This window comes from Mirounga angustirostris, unplaced genomic scaffold, assembly GCF_029215605.1.
Source record: "Mirounga angustirostris isolate CCGP_5_RB_7025 unplaced genomic scaffold, mMirAng1.0.hap1 SCAF_6, whole genome shotgun sequence".
Lineage (NCBI taxonomy): Eukaryota > Metazoa > Chordata > Mammalia > Carnivora > Phocidae > Mirounga > Mirounga angustirostris.
Genome location: NW_026991714.1, coordinates 147,568,645 through 147,588,120, shown reverse-complemented (window position 1 = coordinate 147,588,120; position 19,476 = coordinate 147,568,645). Strand labels below are relative to the sequence as shown.

The following is a 19,476-nucleotide window of genomic DNA, read 5'->3' as shown; positions in this document are numbered from 1 at the left end:
CTAGACCAGCTCTGGTCTCAAGGCCTTTTCTATTACCCAAAGCCCAACGTCGTCAAGAGATAAAATGGGGGGGGGGCGGTGACTGGGGCCCTAGTGGTTCTCCCCAGGTAAGTGGAGAACATTCCACCTCTCCCATCTGGAAGGGAACCTGCTCGGGGTTTTGACCAGAAGAAACATAAGCTAGAACGGCATTCATCTAGATAAGCTGAGGAGAGCAGAGTGAGGAGGAGGGGAGGGATGGCTTTACTGGGATAAAAATCCTTGCTGGGCACCCTGCATAACAATTCATACTGCTCTCTCTCTCTCTCTCTCTCTCTCGGATCCTCTCGGCTTAGTCTCATGGCAACCCTTTGATGTAGGCCGGGCTGGGTATTAGCATCAGCCCAGCTAAAGGATGAGTAAACGAAGGCTCAGAAGGTTGCACAGCTGAGATGGAACCCACGGCCTGTAACTTGGTCCATGTGTGGTCTTAGACCCAGTCTTCACGTTACTCCCTCAGGCTGAATATCCCTTTGTGGACTCCAAACCTACTTGACGAGGACCAGCGCCCATGTACTATGGAGAAGGCCTCCATGTTCTAGCAACAGTGGGCCTTGCCCACCACAATAGTCTCCCTCACACATTCAGTCACAAACCACTGGTCACTATGGATAAATAGACTGGGGTACATTCAGACAGTGGAACTTTATCCAGTGTTAAAAAGAAGTGAGCTATCCAGCCATGAAAAGACACAGAAGAATCTTAAATGCCTATGACTGAGTGAAAGAAGCCAATCCGAAAAGGCTATGTACTGTATGATTCCAACCCTATAATATTCTGGAAAAGGCAAAAACTATGGAAACAGTAAAAAGATCAGTATTTGCCAGGGGTTTGAGGGGTGGGATGAATAGAGCGCAGAGGATTTTTAGGGCAGTGAAATCATTCTGTATGATACTATAGTGGTAGGTATGTGTCATCATACATCATACATACATCATACAAACCCATACACTATGCAACACCCAAAGTGAACCCTATTGTAAGCTACGGACTTCAGCTGATGATGCCATGTCAGCGTAGGTTCAGCGATTATAAGAAATGTACCTCTCTGGTGAGGGACATTGACAGTCAGGGAGCCTCTGCATGTGTGGGAGTAGGGGGTATACAGGAACTCTCTGCTGAGTTTTGCTGTTAACCTAAAATTGCTCTAAAAACATAAAGTTAATTAAAAACAAAAAAAGTACTGGTTACCCACTGAGCACACCAAGCTGCCTCCTGTGTCCCAGTCTTTGCACCTGCCATCCACCCCCTTGTTGGCCTGGCCAATCCTCGCTCCCGTCTTTCTGACCTAGATATACCTTCCTCCCAAAAGCCTTCCCTGACCCTCCTTTGTACTATTCCTATACTTTGAAGATGCATTTACCGTTTCACATATCACATTGTATTCTAGTTTATTTCACAGTTATTGTCCCATCTGTGCTTCCCCGTGGGGCCTAGAATAATGCCCGACACACTGGAGTCTCTCCGTGTTCTGCTGTGGACTGTCCTGAACCATGCTGCCTCTCTGTAACAGACTCTTGGAAGATCTTCCAAAGCCTCTCTCTGCACACCTACCCCATAGCCAATTCTTCACCAATGTATCCCTTACATCCTTACCAATGATTAACCAAGCGACTGTGTTAGCTGCTCTCTAGAATTCTAGATTGGCAACTCCTTGGCAGTTGTGAATCAGCAAGGGTTTTATAGTTGCAAGGAACAAAAACTCTTTCTAAAGTTGGCAAGAAAACAGGAGGATTCGCACACTGTCGGACACGAGCCGGAGAGCCAGGACCGGGCTGGGCAGGAACTGGGACATCTCCAGGGATGTCAGGAGCAGGAACACTGCAGGCCCTCCCTCCAGGCTATGGCCACCAAGTGACTGAGCTTCAGCCCCCTTCTGACTCTATACACCTCCCTCAAGCTCAAATTTCACCCTTTGCCACCTTACTCTCTCAGAGCAGGGAATTGAGGTCCAGGAAGGTGAGGTGTTTTGCTCAAGGTCCCAGCATTGTCAGGATAGGTTTCTTCAATCACGTAAAGGTCAGGGCTCAGTCCACTGTGTTGCATCACCCTCTGTGCTGATGGTGGGATGCTGGGGAGCCCGGCCTTGGGCCCTTCCTTGGTGATCGGATGTCAGCTGGTTTGTTCCATTTGGGAGCCCCTTTTGCCTTTTTGGTTCACAGATCCAGGATGATGGCAGCTTGTTGGTACTGATAGGGTGAACTGCACTGTGCATCACGTGATTGCCTCATCTTTAGCAAATGTTCAGCATTAACACCCAGGCTTTTCCTACTTGTATTAGCTAGCTATTGCTGCCTAACAAGTCATTCCCAAAAGGTAGCACCTTATAATAATAACCTTTTATCTTACTCATAGTTCCACAGGTTGGCAATTTAGGCTGGACTTGGCTGGGCAGGTCTTCTGGTCTTGGCTCAGATCCCTCACTTACCTGCAGTCAGCTATAGGTAGACAGACAGATCTGCTATCTTGGCTGGGTGCTCTCCTGTTTTGGGGGTCAGGTGGCTGTAGACACAGCCTATGATGGTTTTGGTTGGGACAACTGGGTTCTCCTCCCTGATGTTTCTTATGGTCCAGCACACCCTCCTAGATTTGTTCTCATGGTGGTAGAAGGGGTGAAGAAGGACAGCAGAAACACAGAGGCTTCTGTTACATTCTATTACCCAGTTTATTACCGAATCATAAGGTCAGCTCAGATTCAAGGAGTAGAGAAATAGACTCCACCTCTTAACGATGAGAGCTTATATATTATTGCAAAACTCACTGCACAGCCTTATTCATAATCACCAAAAAGTGGGAGCAATGCAAATGTTCACCAACTGATGAATAAACAAAATGTGGTATATCCATACAAAGTAATATTATTGGCCATAAAAAGGAATGGAATACAGATCCCAGGACCCTGAGAGCATGGCCTGAGCTGAAGGCAGACACTTAACCAACTGAGCCACCCAGGTGCCCCAAATTTTAATCATTTTTGATTAACTTTCATCTCTTTTTTTTTTAAGACTTTATTTATTTATTTGTGGGAGAGAGAGAGCAAGCGAGCACAAACAGGGGAAGTGGCAGGCAGAGGGAGAAGCAGGCTCCCTGCTGAGCAAGGAGCCCGGTGAAGGATTCGATCCCAGGACCCTGGGATCATGACCTGAGCTGAGAGCAGACGTTTGTTTAACAGACTGAGCCACCCAGGTGTCCCATGAACTTTCATTTCTTATACATAGAAAATCTTGATAATTTACCCAAAAGTGAGATTTTAAGATTTTAAGAGTCTCATGCTCTACTGACTGAGCTAGCCGGGCGATTAGATTTTAAGATTTTAAAGCCATGTAATGATTCTTGTCCTCAATGAGCAATATTTGAAGTAATACAGTGAGCTTTATTGTTGGTACTCAATAAAAATGATTCCACTGGAAGAATTTTTAAGTAAACATCAGTGATTTCGTGTAGATAGTGCTTGTGTAAAGCTAGAAAGGAAATCTAAAATTCCGGCCAAAGTTTAGAATATTTTCTGGATGTTTGATATCTCATGGATGTATTATCTGTGAACAATACAATAAAATATATAAATCACGAACCATGAGAGACTATGGACTCTGAGAAACAAACTGAGGGTTCTAGAGGGGAGGGGGGTAGGAGGATGGGTTGGCCTGGTGATGGGTATTGAAGAGGGCACGTTCTGCATGGAGCACTGGGTGTTATACGCAAACAATGAATCATGGATCACTACATCAAAAACTAATGATGTAATGTATGGTGATTAACATAACATAATAAAATTAAAAATAAAATAAAATACGTAAATCACCTAAATCACTAAATCTTTTCTTTAAAAAGCACTGCATTTACTATCATACCAAATAACTATCCAAGAAAATTAAATAGTGTATCTTACGAGCTGAGAACCTATAAATTGAAAATCAGAAGAATATTTGGATCCATGGGCAGTCTGAGGTACTAAAGCTACAGGAATAGTTTGGAAATTGAATTGAGTCTTCAATTTTTTCTTTAATGGAAATTATAGTGTAGGAGTAGTTAACATTTGTAAAATGAAAACAAAGAGATGTGATTTTAGGAAAAAATTTTCGAAGAGAGATGTCAGTACTTGGAGTACTTTGTTGAGTTCTACAAGAAAGAAATGTTTTGATTATTGAAGTTGATAAATAGAGGATGAGCATAGAAAACTGGTAAAAGAAAACCTGAAAGGGGCACCTGGGTGGCTCAGTCGTTAAGCGTCTGCCTTCGGCTCAGGTCATGGTCCCAGGGTCCTGGGATCGAGCCCCGCATCGGGCTCCCTGCTCCGCGGGAAGCCTGCTTCTCCCTCTCCCACTCCCCCTGCTTGTGTTCCCTCTCTTGCTGTGTCTCTCTCTGTCAAATAAATAAAATCTTAAAAAAAAAAAAAAGAAAAAGGAACAGAAGGTATTAGAAAAACAAAGAAATATGATATGTCTTTGAAAACAACAATGTGGCAATTCCTAGGAAAAAAACTATTAAATTGTCCAATAAATCACATGAGAACATATTTGCTATTTTATCATAAAAATAAATGAACATAAGGGTGCCTGGGTGGTGAAGTCGGTTAAGCGTCTTACTCTTGGCTTCAGCTCAGGTCCTGATCTCAGGGTCATCAGATCGAGCGCAGAGTCAACTTGAGATTCTCTCTCCCTCGCCCTCTGCCCCTCCTGCTCATTCCCTCCCTCTCTCTCAAATAAATAAAAATCGTTAAGATAAATAAATAAATGAGCATAGTAAGCTTTGATGCGTTTTAACTGATTTAATCCTGAAATTGGCCAACTGATGTTTGCAAAGCTTTGTGGATTTTAATTAAACAAAAATTAATAAAATTGAGCCAACTTATCTGACATTCTAATAAAGCATTTGTAAGACAGTTGATAACAGAGATTGGCTATCTAAAAATGTCACTCTGATAAAGGCTAGAAAAATTCCAAATGCAGATGCTGTGGGTTTAATAGAAACCGAGAGAGTCCAGTGTTCAGAGCGCAATTGTTGATAAAAATTGATTCTCGGGCGCCTGGGTGGCTCAGTTGGTTAAGCGACTGCCTTCGGCTCAGGTCATGATCCCAGGGTCCTGGGATCGAGTCCCGCATCGGGCTCCCTGCTCGGCAGGAAGCCTGCTTCTCCCTCTCCCACTCCCCCTGCTTGTGTTCCTGCTCTCGCTGTCTCTGTCTCTGTCAAATAAATAAATAAAATCTCTAAAAAAAAAAAAAAAAAGAAAAAGAAAACCTTAAAAAAAAAAAATTGATTGTCTACTTCCTGAGACTGTGTCACTGGATGCTATTGATTTAATGAGAAAGCCATTGGAAAAGTCTGATGCAATCCCTAAGTCAGAGAGTGGCCCAGACAGGGGCGCCATTTAGCCAGCAACAGCTGTACTGAGCAAAAGATCACACCAGCAATTTCTGAACTTCAATAAATGACTTGGAAATTACTACAATAATGTGACGAATAATTTACATTACAACATATACCCCTTCATTTTTATCTATCTCTGTCTATATGAAATGTCTTTATCTATCTTGTTATTTCAAAAATAAAAGAAAAGATATTACTTTATTATTTCCATATTAATTTATATTCCACATCATTGAATATTTTTAATATCATCCTGCCTGTGGAATAGTGAAGTAGGAATTATCATCATCCGTGTTTTTATTTTTCCCCATTCTTTATTCTGTATATTTTCAAACATACAGGAAGAGTAGGAGTATAGCGAACACTCATATACACACAATCACCTAGATTCAGTAGTTGTTGACTTCTGCCGTATTGTCTTTCTCTGTATACATGATTTTTGAGCGATTTGAATGTGCACTGCAGACATCATGACTTTTCACTCCTAAACAGACAGCCTGTATGTCCTAAAAATCAGGAGATTCTCTCACATAACTGTAATATCATTATTGTGCTCGAGAAAACTCACAATTTCCTAATATCATCTAACCGAGTCCCTATTTAAATTTTCCCAAACGTATAGTTTTGTTTGTCTGTTTTTTGTTTTCAAAGTCACAGATAATCCAGGTTGTTGTGTTTCTAGAATCTCTTTTAGTCAGATTGGTCTGTCCCCCCATTGACACGGACTTTTTGAAGAATTTAGACCAGTTATGCTATAGTGTCCCGTGTTCTAGATTTGCCTGATTGTCTCCTCACGACACTGTTTACTCTGTCCCTGTGTGTTTCTTGTGTACTGGAAGTTAGGCCCAAAGACTTGGTTGGATTCAGGTTAGAAAGTCCGAACATTCCACAGGGCAAGTGTGCTCAGAGTCCCATCACATCAGGAGGCCCATGATGTCATGGAGGGGTGACAGTGAGATCTCCACAGTGTAGACAGAGCATTTTGAGACAACCAAGGGCACTGGAACATGAACAAAGCACTACAAAGTAGCAAGGAATTACTCATTTCATTGGGTGGTAACGGTGTGATTGTGTAAGGAAATGTCCTCATTTCTTAGATAGACACGCAGAAGTATTTAGGAGGAGGCAGAAGGATGAGATGTTGGGAACATGTTTTGAAAGACCAGAGCAATAATTTGTTGAAGGAAAAGAGGAAGATTAAGCAAGGGTGTCAAATAGTTGACAATCCTTGAAACCAGGGCAGGAAAAATCGTGGTTCCTCATACTATTCTCTCTACTCACCTTTGAAAACTTTCATAGTGGAGAAAAAAGAAGGAATGAATGATTTCGAGATGGTGAGGTGCAACACGGCCAAACCCAGATGCCCCAGATTACTGACTGCGACCCTGGCCGCCGGGTTTTGTCCTTGCTCCGGCAGCAAACGAGCTTTACTCAGAAAACAGAGTGAACGTTTCCAGCACTGTTTGAAAGGGCACAATACCTTTCATCAGTCTCAAATTGGTAAGATCCACTTAGGCTTGTTTGCTTAATAGAAGGTCACAAATTGTTTTCCAAAATGGCCAAAGGTGAAGTTGAAAACAAGTGCTGTTTCTAAAAGGCAGATTTTGTTCTGGGAGGAATAGCGCATACCCTCAGAGCACATCTCCAGTGTGGCCGCAGGACGTCGTTCTGGGAGCCGCACCAGGCCTTGTGTTTGAGCGTGGTTGACAGAAACCCACTCTGGTCTTGGAGGAAAACCCAACCCATGAAAGAAATGATACTCACGAGACTGCTTTCCAGGCCCCTCCAGGTTTCTCCAGGGACTGCCTGCAACTCTCTTCAGGGATGGTTCTCGCTTCTCAGGACGCCTTTCCTAGGAAGACATTAAAATGAGGTCCAGCCAGCTGTAAGGTAATTGCTTCCGTGGCGATTTACAGTTTACAAGGCATTTTTATGCTTTTTCCTTTTTTTCTTCGACAGAGCACAAGCAGGGGGAGGGTCAGAGGGCGAGGGAGAGGCAGGCTCACCACTGAGCAAGAAGTCCGATGTGGAGCTCGATCCCGGGACTCCGGGATCATGACCTGAGCCGAAGGCAGACGCCTAACCGACTGAGCCACCCAGGCGCCTGCATTTTTATGCTTCTTAGCAATCCCCTCAACTACCCTGCAGGACACGCAGCATCACACTCAAGCCCATTTTACGGATAAGATAAGAAAGGTCACCAGAGGCTGAGGCTTCTTGAGACCACACTGCTAATACAGGGGAAGTTGGTCTTGAATGGAAATCTCTCAATCCCCTACCTGGCCTTGACACTACGTCAATTTTGTGCCTACCTGGAGCACCGTATGATGGCCCTAACAGGCTGAGGTAGGAAACTCTCAAGAGTGTTTTCAGGACACATGCAGCTTAAAGAAGTCAAATGTATGCAAGTAACTTCCTCAGATGATAATCTTTGTCTTATTGCCTATTCTTCAGGAACAAGTACATCTACGGGGCAGTTTTATTTGGGTCCCCTTGTTTCCATTCAGCAGTCAAGGAACAGATATTTATTGATACCCGCTCTATGCCAAGCTTGTGCTGGTGCCAAGAATTCAGAGATGACTCAGATTCTCCTGCCCTTGAGGGCTCTGTGTGCTATGGGGGAGTTATTCATACTGAGAACTCTGTGTGATATACTGCGTGCTCTATCCAGATACCTGCCAGGCACCCGACAGGTGTCAGGAACAAGTACTCAGGTTGCATGAGCCTTCCAGGTGAGTTAGAGAGCTTTCCTAAGGGAGGTGACATTTGACCTAGGCCTTAAACGATGAGTAGGATCTGACAGATTGAGAAGATGGAGAACTTTTTAAGGATTCAAGTTGCATAAATCTCACATGTGCCAGCTACCTACCTTGGACTTACTGTTTCTAGAGAGCAGTTAGGTATGGCCTCCAAATTCCTCCTACACACCACACCCTGAAACTGTCTAAAAGGTCTTTTAGATGGTCCACATTTTAGTACAGCTAAAGCATATCTGTTTCTTTTTCAAGATTTATTTATTTGAGGGAGAGGGAGAGAGAGAGAGAGTGTGTGTGCACACATGGTGGGGGGCAGAGGGAGAGGGAGAAGCAGCTCCCTGCTGAGCAGGGAGCCCAGTGCGGGGCTCAATCCCAGGACCCCAAGACCACGACCTGAGCTGAAGTCAGACGCCTAACCGACTGAGCCACCCAGGTGCCCCTAAACCACATCTGATTCTAATCAATCAAGACCAGCGACTAGGAGCCTCGAGCTCTACCGAGCGGTATCCACAGCTGGTTGACCACAGCAGATGTGTCAAGCAAGCATATATTTGCTTTGGAGTCAAACACCTCCAGACCTGTTTGTATGTATGTCTACACCTGTTAATACTCAACACAAGGTAAGGTTACCCGAGCAGGAAGGATACCACACTGAAGAGTAACAGCAAGCAGGACACGTGAATCTAGTTCTCTGCAAGATCAAGGAAATCACTCTTACAGTTTAATACCCCAAAATCCATTTTGTAGGAAGCACATTTGCCTTAGAGAAATATTATCATAAATAACTGCTTCAGTTTTGAATCACTTTCAACCTCAGAAGGCCTTTCTTACGTGCTTCTTAAAAATTTAGGAAATAGGTTCCCAACAAAGAAAAATAGAATTGGCTCTAGTTGTATTAGGAAAAAACTCCGTGCCAATGCAAAACAAAATGTAAGTACGTGATTTCATCTGGAAATGAGATAAAAGTTGAATGCAGGGGTGGGAGGAGCAGGATGGCAGAGGAGGAGGAGACCTGGATTTCGTCTGGTCCCAGGAATTCAGCTGGATAGGGATCAAACCATTCTGAACACCTACGAACTCAACAGAAGATCGAAGAAAAGAAGAGCAGCAACTCTCTGAACAGAAAAGCGACCACTTTCTGGAAGGTAGGACGTGCGGAGAAGTGAATCCGAGGCGATATTCAGGAGGATATACGGCGGGGGAGGGGCCTCCGGCGGCCGCTTCTGGCAAGTGATAGACCCGCGGAGCACAAAATCGGAACTTTTAGAAGTCGGCTCAGCTGAGGGACGTCGCTCCAGTGGCTAAGCGGGGGGGTGGAGCCCTCGCTGGGACAGTGTGGACTCAGGACCCTCAGGGTCACAGGAAGACTGGGGATGCCTGAGTGCAGCAGAGCTCCCAGGTATCGGAGCGGGGATACTAGAAAATACAAACATGGGTGGGGAAAAAGTCACCTGCATTGCCCTGACATCGGGACAACACTGTTGATACTTGGGTGAATATCCTTCCAGGTTGTTTTCTATCAACAGCAGTTTACCTAATTTTCCCCCGTAAGTTTCAGACCATGACTTACACACCACTTGGAAACCTGACTTACTTCACATTCCTAAAACCTATCTTTCCATGGCAAGACATCTTTTTGACTTCTACATCCGTATTTTTAATGGCTATTTCTTCTGTGGGTGTACCACATCTAACCATTCCACTACCATTAGCATTAATTTCCAGTTTTTTTGCTGTTAAGGCAAATACTATGGTGAATGTCCTTTTGCTAAATCTGAGCACACATAGAAAGCCACTTCTCGGTATACATTCTGGACCATGTGTGGCACCTGGCATTCGAGGGCACATCTCCCTGGTGATGTTCTAAGGCCTCACTGATAGAGAGGGGGTGCCCCTTCCCCCATCCCCAGGGGTCAGAGTAAGTCAATTTGGATGTGCCCTACGTCCGGACTCTCCTGCTTTATTTAGGACATCACGAAACACACTGTGAAAAGAAAGACAATTTAAGCGAAATCCCAGAACTTTTCCAAATCTGTTTGCCATCAAGTTGAAAAGTAAACATTTTCCATTATTTATTAGCACCGCATTTGCAGAAGCAATTTCCCTTTCAGTCTCCCTGTCTGGCAGAATTACGGTTTGCCGTGGGAAAGAGGGATGCAGAATCTCGTAGGACGATCGTTTAGTAACTGAAATGAAACGTATGCTCAAGGCAGAGAGACCAAGAACACAGCTAATAACCATTACTTCTTTCTATTGTATTTTTATTTTACGCTCCCCTGGCTTTTTTTTCACCTCCTTAAGATCCGGATTCACAAGACGGTACATTGAAATCTTTTTATTAAAGCAGTTATTGTCACTGTTCCACTTTGTCTGGAATTTTAAAACCTACATCCTTAGGGTCTGAATGTTTGGGGAGATTTCCATTTTTCTGTTTTGATCCTTCTCCAGAAAAGCCAATTACAATATGTTATTAAGTATTTCCAGACTTCTAAGTTAAAAGAATCCAGTCTTCTCTTAATAGCTAGAGGAGACAGAGTAGAATCCCACATTTTAAAATCCCCCTGAAAACAGACTATGGCCTCAGATTTTGGAAGAGATACATTACTCACTGGGAACGGCCTCCACGGAATCCAGAACTCTCTTGTTAGCCAGCAGATCATCATCCTAAGGTGGTTCTGTCACTCCAAAGACACTCTAACAGCACCAAGTTCTCTCAGCTCTAGATGGTTGACTCAGGCTGAGCAGTCTTTTCGAACAAGCTCAGCTCTTACTCGAAAGGTGCCTTTGGGGGACTTTCTAAGACTATGTGTTGTACTCAATACTCCTCTCTCTTGATACTCAACACACGCTCCTTGAAATCAAGAGAAACACTTTAGTAAATTGTGTTCTTTGATTTCCCCCGAAACCAGCCTTACCAAAACTCTGCGCGCAGATGAGTTTTTGTGACCCTTACAACACCGTATCAAGTCTCCTGAGAGTGGCCTGAATGAGAACACCGAGGCGAGACCTTTCTGGGGGCGCAGACACACAGGAAACAATGGTACCATGATTAAATAAGTTTTTATTGTCACATTGAACTGCTTTGTCAGATATACACTGTAGGTTTCAGTATGGCATAAAAATAAAGATATTTTCCTGAATGTCAAAATCTGAACAGAGAAGATGGCAATGGCACTTAAAAAAAAAAAAATAAATTCACACTGGCGCTGAATTCAGCCGCTAGAAGGGAGCTGATAAAAACCGGAACACGTTTGCAGATAAAGTGGTCTGCAACCTTTCAAATCCAATGGCAGTGGTGTAAGGCCAACAAAACCATGAGAGCAGGAAAACACAGACCCCACAGCGTGGCTCTCTGAAGAACAGCAGTTTGAGTATTTCATGTTTCAGTCTACACTGGGTAACTGTGCATTGGAACTGAAGCTCAGGGAGTAAACTTCTTTCCAACAAAATGAAACTACTTTTTTGGAACCTGGATTTAAACCTCTTTGACACCTTCCTTATTCTCACAGGTTTTAGCTAGTTCAAAGGAAAGGCAGTTATGTCCCAAAGCGTTAACTTTGTGGGCTGACCTCATCACTGTATGGTGGGTCTTGTCATTTCCAAACCAGGAGCCTAACGTGCTCACGAATGTCTTTAGTGGTTTCACACATTCTGGGCAAAACTAGAAAACAAGCAGTAATTAAATAAAAATATAAGTGCAGCCCAACAGAAAGCCTCTACACATTCTGCAACTATCCTCCAAATAGCAATTAAAAAAAAAATAATAAGTATGGTTATTTGGATTTAAAATGAATCTTTATTCACCAAGATTCCCAAACAGTTTATTAAATGTCTTTTCCTCCACAAATAAAACTAACACTAGGATTTGTCAGAAGAGCTAAATGAATTATATCCCTTATGTATGAACTCAGCTAAATCCACTGTGTCTGGAATCTGTTCATCATAAAACTCAGGTCTGGAGCGTAACTCCTTTCTGTTATCCACTGCTGTGCGTCCTTCATCTTTAAGACTCCAGAACAGAGACCATAAACGTGGCTAGTGCAACATCGCAGTCACTGTAATTCCCCGAAAGAAAAATAAGTAATTTATTTTATGACATACTTATTTGGATGATTACTTACTGGTAATTAGTATTTCTACATTTTTTTTTTAAAGGCAACCATTTTAAGTGACAATATGTATCAGGCTAGTAGAAAAAAGTTGAAACAAAGCCCTCTCTTTTGATCTCACAAAGTCATGCAGACAAGAGAAGGTACATCCGATTTGTTCCAATCAGGCTTCTTGGAATTAACAAAATTTCTTTCTGGCAAAGATGAATTTGGCTCATCATAGAAAGAAGGTTCTTTGAAGGCTGCTGCTAAAGTCGTTTCCCTTTGAAAAAGTAAATTTCAAGGCATGATAGTGCAAGAGGTAAGTTTTTGATTTATAGAACATTTATAGACTAATTGTGCTTAGTCTCTAATTTCCAATTTATTTTAAAGAACAGAAACTATGTTGATAAGTTTCACTTTGCCTAAATTTACCAGTACATCCATGAATCGCACCAGAATTAGGACAATCTGATTATCTTAATGATTCTGTCATGAAATCTGCACACTGTGTCTGCAGGTGAGAACCGGCGACGTGAGGCTCCCACCAGCTCTGTGCCCAAGTACCCTCCTGTGGGGTGGCCAGGGTCTGAGAACACAGTTCTCCCCCCAGATTAAGTCCTCAAAAAACTCTCTCAATAAGCAATTAAGAAAAACAGTGCTAAGTGGAGAGTTTCTTTGTTTAGCTAAATCTGGGAGGTCTGAGTGTTCCTGGAGCCCCCGTCAGGATGTGTCATGGGTCGAGAATCCCTCGAATGGGAGTATTCACTATTGGAGGGTTCTGTGGGGTCAATCAAATTTTCATAATCACTGTCATCTGATTCCTCAACACTGTCTGCAGCTGCTCTTTGGGAAGGAGGAAGGTCTGTGCCACTTCCAGGATACTTCAGTCCGGCACTGGTGGAAGCATAATTGGAAGAACCCACGGCTTGAGGTCGAGGCATAAAGACACTGGTTTCCATGCGCGAATGGCTCAAAGTACTTTCTTGATTGTTTGGGTGAAAATCAGAATAAGGGGGAGGAGGATCAGAGGCCTCTGCATCTCCAAGTGTACTTCTACCTTCAGCTGCAAGCCCAGAATAGGGCATCCGAGGGCTGAACGCTGGCCCCAAACTTTCAGATGGCACCTGTCTGTTGATCATCGCTTGCTGCAATCCTGGACGAAACAGAAAGAAAATCGTAACGCTTTCTCTATTTTCACAGCTTTGCATCTCAACGCATTAAATGGTCAACTTGAATGTTCTGGAAAATGGCAACAAAGAAGTGAAACTGATGATGACTCTTAATTATCTTACATTTGCATAGTACTTCATAACTGACAAATCCTGTTGCTATACATTAATCCATTTAAGCCTCAGAAAACCTTCTGAAGTATTATTGTGATCATCATTAATATCACTGCTTCCAAATTATTAGGCAAAGAAACCAGAGTTCAGAAAGGTGAAGTGACTTCACTAAAGGAGTGGCCAGAAGTGGGGCAGATGCAGGTCTTTTAAATGCAGGTCCCTGTGCCATTTCCCTCCCGTTAATCACTGTGCTGCCAGACTGTGGGGATGGAAGGATGAGATACACAGTCCTTACCACACTTGGCACTCATCTGAATGTGAGTTTCTTCTCTGACAGGCCTCGCATCAGAAAAGTATATTTCTTTACAACTACCAGCCACAATACACTCATACACCATTTTCTTTTTTTTTTTTTTTTTACACCATTTATTCCTTAAAAGTTTGAAAGCCCTATGGTAGGTGGCCAATTTTCCAGGTTCTGGACCATAAATACAGCACTTTTTTTTCCCTTTCTTTTTTTTAATGTAAGCTCTACACCCAATGTGGGCCTCAAACTCACAACCCCGAGATCAAGAGCTTCACGCTCCACCAACTGAGCCAGCCAGGTTCCTGATATAGCATATTTTTATGCCTGCTCTGGAATAGTTCAGAGCATATCTGGACTCATATCTATATGAGTCCCTAGCCTTGAAAAATACTGGTACACGGCACACCTGGGTGGCTCAGTCGTTAAGCGTCTGCCTTCGGCTCAGGTCATGGTTCCAGGATCCTGGGATCGAGCCCCATATCGGGCTCTCTGCTGGGCGGGAAGCCTGCTTCTCCCTCTCCCACTCCCCCTGCTTGTGAATCCCTCTCTCGCTGTGTCTCTCTCTGTCAAATAAATAAATAAAAATTTTTAAAAAATGAAAAGAAAAGAAAAATACTCGTACAAAATTTAGAAGAGAACAAGGAAAATAAAATCTCCCACAATTCTATCATCCAGATAACACCATCAGACTTTTGGTGAAAAGAGCACAAGATCTGGGGTTAAAAGATATAAATTTTAGATGTCGGCCCCACCCTCCTTTTCTGAATTCCAGTTTTATTATCCAGCCTTGTATGTGTGAGAGTGTGTATTTTAAACACAGCCGAGATCATTTGTTTATGTCATTTTACATCCTACTGTCTTCACTTAAGAATTTATACTGGGCATTATCCCATGTCATTAAAAATTCACTTCAATGGCTGTACAATATTCCACCATATAGCTATGCCATGATCTATCAACTATTCTACTGCTATTTATTCAACTCCTCCAATAGGTTGTTTCTCAGATTTTAGAATTATAAAGTTGTGATGAATACTCTTGTATGTAAATCCCTGTCTGCATTTCTGATTGTTTCTCGAAAAATATAACACTACAAATGAATCAGATTATCACCTACCCAGAAATATAAATTACATTTTAATTGGTTTGCAAGTATTCTTATTAAATTAGGAAAAGTTATAAATTTAACGTACAGATGTTAAATCTGGTGGTATTATAGCAAACATGTCTGTTCCCATGCTGGAATCAATAGATTCTTGGGCCTCATTCTCATTCAACCAGCTGGTTCCTTAGCTCAATTGTATCCATTCATCCACAGCTACCAAAAACCAGACATTTAAAGTCTTTGCTGTGACCCTAAGAACTAAATATGAAGTGAAAAGAATATTACGGAGCTCCTTTTTTGGGTATGTGATGAACACAGGACGTGGTCCCTACACGCTAGGTTTGCCGGGGTTAACTCAGAGACATCACAGCCGCGGTAAATAGATCACAGTAGTCGACTCAGGCATAAGTCTGCAGTAATCACTTCTCGGGATTTACTCTAACTTGCTTCAGCCTTTCTACGGTTAGTCTTCTTTCTCTTCTAGTTTCAGATACTTGAAAGGGTACCATGAAAAAAGAGTACTTCTCTTCTGGAAGTACGAGTGAATGCTCTTTCGCCAATAGCCTCACGGGGGACTTGACGATTGCAGAGGATTCCTATGATTCATCATATGGTTTGATGTTTGAAACAAGACATTTCCCCGATACTGAACAGTGAAATTAGTAGGAAAACTCACTTCTTTCTTGCTCCTTTTCATTTTTCCTCTGAGTGATTTGTCTTCTTAATTTGTTCACTTCTGCCTGACAAGATTCAACAACTCGCTCACTCTTTTCTACATCTGCACACACTGCCTGAGGGAAAAATGACAACAAGAACAATCAGTTTCAAATCCAAGCACAAGGCATTCCATGAAGATAGCACGGATTGCAACCCTAGGAAGAGCCCAGATGCTTTATCAAGTTAAAAAGCAGACAGGTAAGGTAAAACAAAATCATGAAGGTCCAAGGAACCAGAATTGTTCACTGACCCGCTTTCTTAACTTTGTTAAGTTAATTAATATTAACTTTGTTAATATTAATGCTGTCAATGGATACAATTGAGCTAAGGAACCATCTATTTAGCCTGTAAATTCTTGAAAAGTTAGGGTGAGGTGGGAAAGATTTAATTTTTTCCTTCGATTATGCTTTTTTTATTAAACTGAAAGAAGGATTTTTGATACCAGTCTAGCACACAAAGGACAAACAAAAGATAAAGACAGGAATGAGATGCTTTCAACTTTAATTTATAACCAACAATCAAAAATCAGATGTCACAAATAGACTTATTTAACAGAAAATATTTATAATTAGGAGGAGTGGAAAAGAAAGTAAGTTTCAAAGTCGAGACGCAATAAAGGCGGCTAGTGAGACTACATCTCTGCCATCTAATCACCCGCATCAGGGCACTCTACGTCAGACTGGTGTTTGCAGAGCAGGCCTTATTCAATAGGCAGTGAAATGCAGAACAGCCACTTTGAAGTCGGCTGGACAGTCTGCAAAGAGCATGGTCATGAATTTAGGACAAAAAGTTGTTTTTCACTGCACGTTCCTTCCATAGCAGAAATCCCAGAAACTATGGAAAGTAGGCCGGTCACCAGTGAGCCTCTTAAAAGTTCCCTATATTGCTAGGTGGGCCGTGACCTGACTGTGGAACATGGACACTGGAAACTGCCTGTTGTAGGCTTTCTTCTTCAGTCCCAGGCAGATCCCTCTGCTTTCTTCTTTTTCAGCAGCTGCCTACATTCCCTTCTCTATTCCTTGGGGCTTCTTCAGGCCTACCACCCTCCTTCTTGTTCTCAAAGCCTCTTTTGTTCTTAGGGTTTAGGGCAAATGACTCCTAAGAACACACTGGGGATGATGAAAGATCCTGGGAAAGTACTGTTAGCACCTAGCTCAATAAGTGGCTTGTAGGAGATGTTTCCATAAATATTTGTTGCATGAATGACTAGGAATGAACAGGCTCCAGTGCAATCCTCCCACTTGATGGAGGTAGCTGGGGGCAAAGCAAGTGACCCAGAGCGAGGGAGCAGGGCTGTACCAATTATGGGTGCCCTGTGATGCAGTCTCAACTTCGAGTGTACTGATGGAGACAGCTGTGATCTTAGGAATCCTTTAAACTCGGAATAGATTTCCCGAAAGAAAACACTGTTATAAGTGGGGTCACAAGTATTCAGAATAGTAATATTAATGCTGTACTTCAGACTCTCTACTTCAGGCGCATAATGAGACAGCCTTTTGTAGGCCAGCATGAGTAACCACCCTGCACATAGGAGATTATTTTGGGAAAGCACATTATTACTTTTGGACTATGATTCATTTGTTAGTTGGGAGATTATTAAAAATTAAAGTAGAATTAAAAGCACTTGGGCATATAAAAAAGACAAAAACTAGTAAATAAATCAGTTACCTGCACTTTCTCCTGAAGTGCATTATAAACCTGATAAATCGCCCTGATGTCTTTCATGACTCCATCCTTGTCAAAGAAGTCGGTACTGGAAGACAGGAAAAAGAGGTCACAAAATTATTATAACTGCTATGGACCGAAAAGGCACTTTCCTATCACTTCCGCCTCGACCTATTACATAAACGCTGCAACTCCAAGTGACTGTCTCAGCAACAATGCCCACACTACTAGAATTACAGAAGAGAAAAAAAAGAACCCATGTTACCAAGACAACTTAAAACATAATAAAAAGCTATACATTTTTCAGTGGCCACATTTAGCTTTTGGAACCTCAGAAATATACATACTCTGTCCAAACTTTTATATATATATAAAAAAAAATTTTGTCGCAAATGTTTAAAAAAAATTATTGGTAAAAATAAACTATCTGTTCAATCAGCATAAAATTCTGACATACAGTTGCAGTGGTCTAGAGGATGACCCGACTGCATTTTTCAGTTTCAATCACATCAAACTCGATTTCACATGTCTCCATAAATCTGTTAAATACTCTTCACAAAAGGCAGGAAGACATTTTCATTTCACTTTCAACTCACCCATGCTCTTTGATAACTTTGGCGTAACTCTGAGAAGTATTTGGCACGGACGACACTTTATACTCCTGCTGGCTAGTATTGCCTAGATTGGGGATAGCAAGGGATAGCCTTTGATTATACCTGCAGGAAGATCAAGACAGTTCGTGTTAAAGGCGCTGCTCTCCCTCAGCCGTGGGTCTTGGCAGGAGCAGCTGGAGTCTCTGCACTGCTGAACTAACAGAAAGTCTCACAGTGCAGCTACTTGCACAGACAACCCAAGGATGCCTGAGGTAGTGGAAACTCGGCTGTAACTCCTTGAGAGCAGAGGTCTTGTCCCCACAGCAACTGGCAGAGTGCTGAGGAGGCTGCAAGAGCTCAGGAAATACCTGCTGATTGATTAATTAATTAAACCTTGAGAATGGCTATTTAACAATTTGTTCTCACTGATGTCGATGTAATAATAGTCTACAAGTGAATTTCCAGAAGGAAACCTTTCTGTTATTTACAGATAGACATCACTATCATCTTTTTTTGTTTGTTTTGCTTTCAAGAGTTCACAATGCAAAACCCTCATTAACCAGTAGGTGGATCAATTTGACAATTTTTCTTTGAAATCTGTTTTAAAATTACTTCCAGAGCAGTAAAACTGTATTTCTACATAATGGATTATGGAGAAGCAAATGATGATTTCCAGCTGTTTATTCCTGTAAGGTTTTATGCATAATTAACATATCTTGCTAATGCTTCTTGATTCAAAAACAATTTTAATTTATATAACTGACAGGAAAATACCTTCTCTCAAACAAAGAAAACTAGCTGAAAGAGAATTATAAAAGCTCTTCTTTATTTTATTTTATTTATTTATTTTTTTAAAGATTTTATTTATTTATTTGAGAGAGAGAGAATGAGAGACAGAGAGCATGAGAGGGAGGAGGGTCAGAGGGAGAAGCAGACTCCCTGCCGAGCAGGGAGCCTGATGCGGGACTCGATCCCGGGACTCCAGGATCATGACCTGAGCCGAAGGCAGTCGCTTAACCAACTGAGCCACCCAGGCGCCCCAAAGCTCTTCTTTAAAGATGCTATAAAATGCACATTTTCAAAGTCATAAATCCCAATTACATGTACCAACATCTTTACTATTTATTTGAGGCTGGTGGGAACGCTTTCTTTACCTTCGATTTGGTCTAAAGAGAACGTATTCTAAAGCATGAGTGGAATTGTTGGCGGTGGAGATGAAGCTGAAGAGAAGGAAGACGAGGTCGGGCACCCCAAGGATGCGGGTGAGCTGCTTATGGATAACCTGCTCTCTGTACGACATCTGCTGCTGTGTGTTTCGCCGGAATCTGTACCATCCAATAACTTTCTGCAATAAAAACAGAAGGAAAAAAGGATGAAAAGTTGCATGAAATCTTACGAATTTAATTCTGAATGTATCCATACAAACACTTGTACACATACTCGTAGCAGCTTGACATGCAACAGCTCAAAACTAAAAACAACCCAGTTGTGGGGCGCCTGGGTGGCTCAGTCAGTTAAGCGTCTGCCTTTGGCTCAGGTCATGATCTCAGGGT

At 42.3% G+C, this 19,476-nt stretch overlaps 1 protein-coding gene across 1 annotated transcript in view; it reads right to left on the bottom strand.

Moving 5' to 3' along the window:
* Window positions 1-11,203: 11,203 nt before the first annotated feature.
* Window positions 11,204-19,476, bottom strand: part of ABRAXAS2 (abraxas 2, BRISC complex subunit) — a 28,058-nt gene continuing 19,785 nt past the window's right edge. The window contains exons 5-9 of the mRNA XM_045879031.1: window positions 19,078-19,268; window positions 17,927-18,046; window positions 17,334-17,418; window positions 15,625-15,739; window positions 11,204-13,406 (exon numbers count right to left, since the gene is read on the bottom strand). Of these exons, the coding sequence (XP_045734987.1) occupies window positions 12,937-13,406; window positions 15,625-15,739; window positions 17,334-17,418; window positions 17,927-18,046; window positions 19,078-19,268 (981 nt within the window). The 3' untranslated portion in view covers window positions 11,204-12,936. The remainder of the gene's footprint in view (window positions 13,407-15,624; window positions 15,740-17,333; window positions 17,419-17,926; window positions 18,047-19,077; window positions 19,269-19,476) is intronic.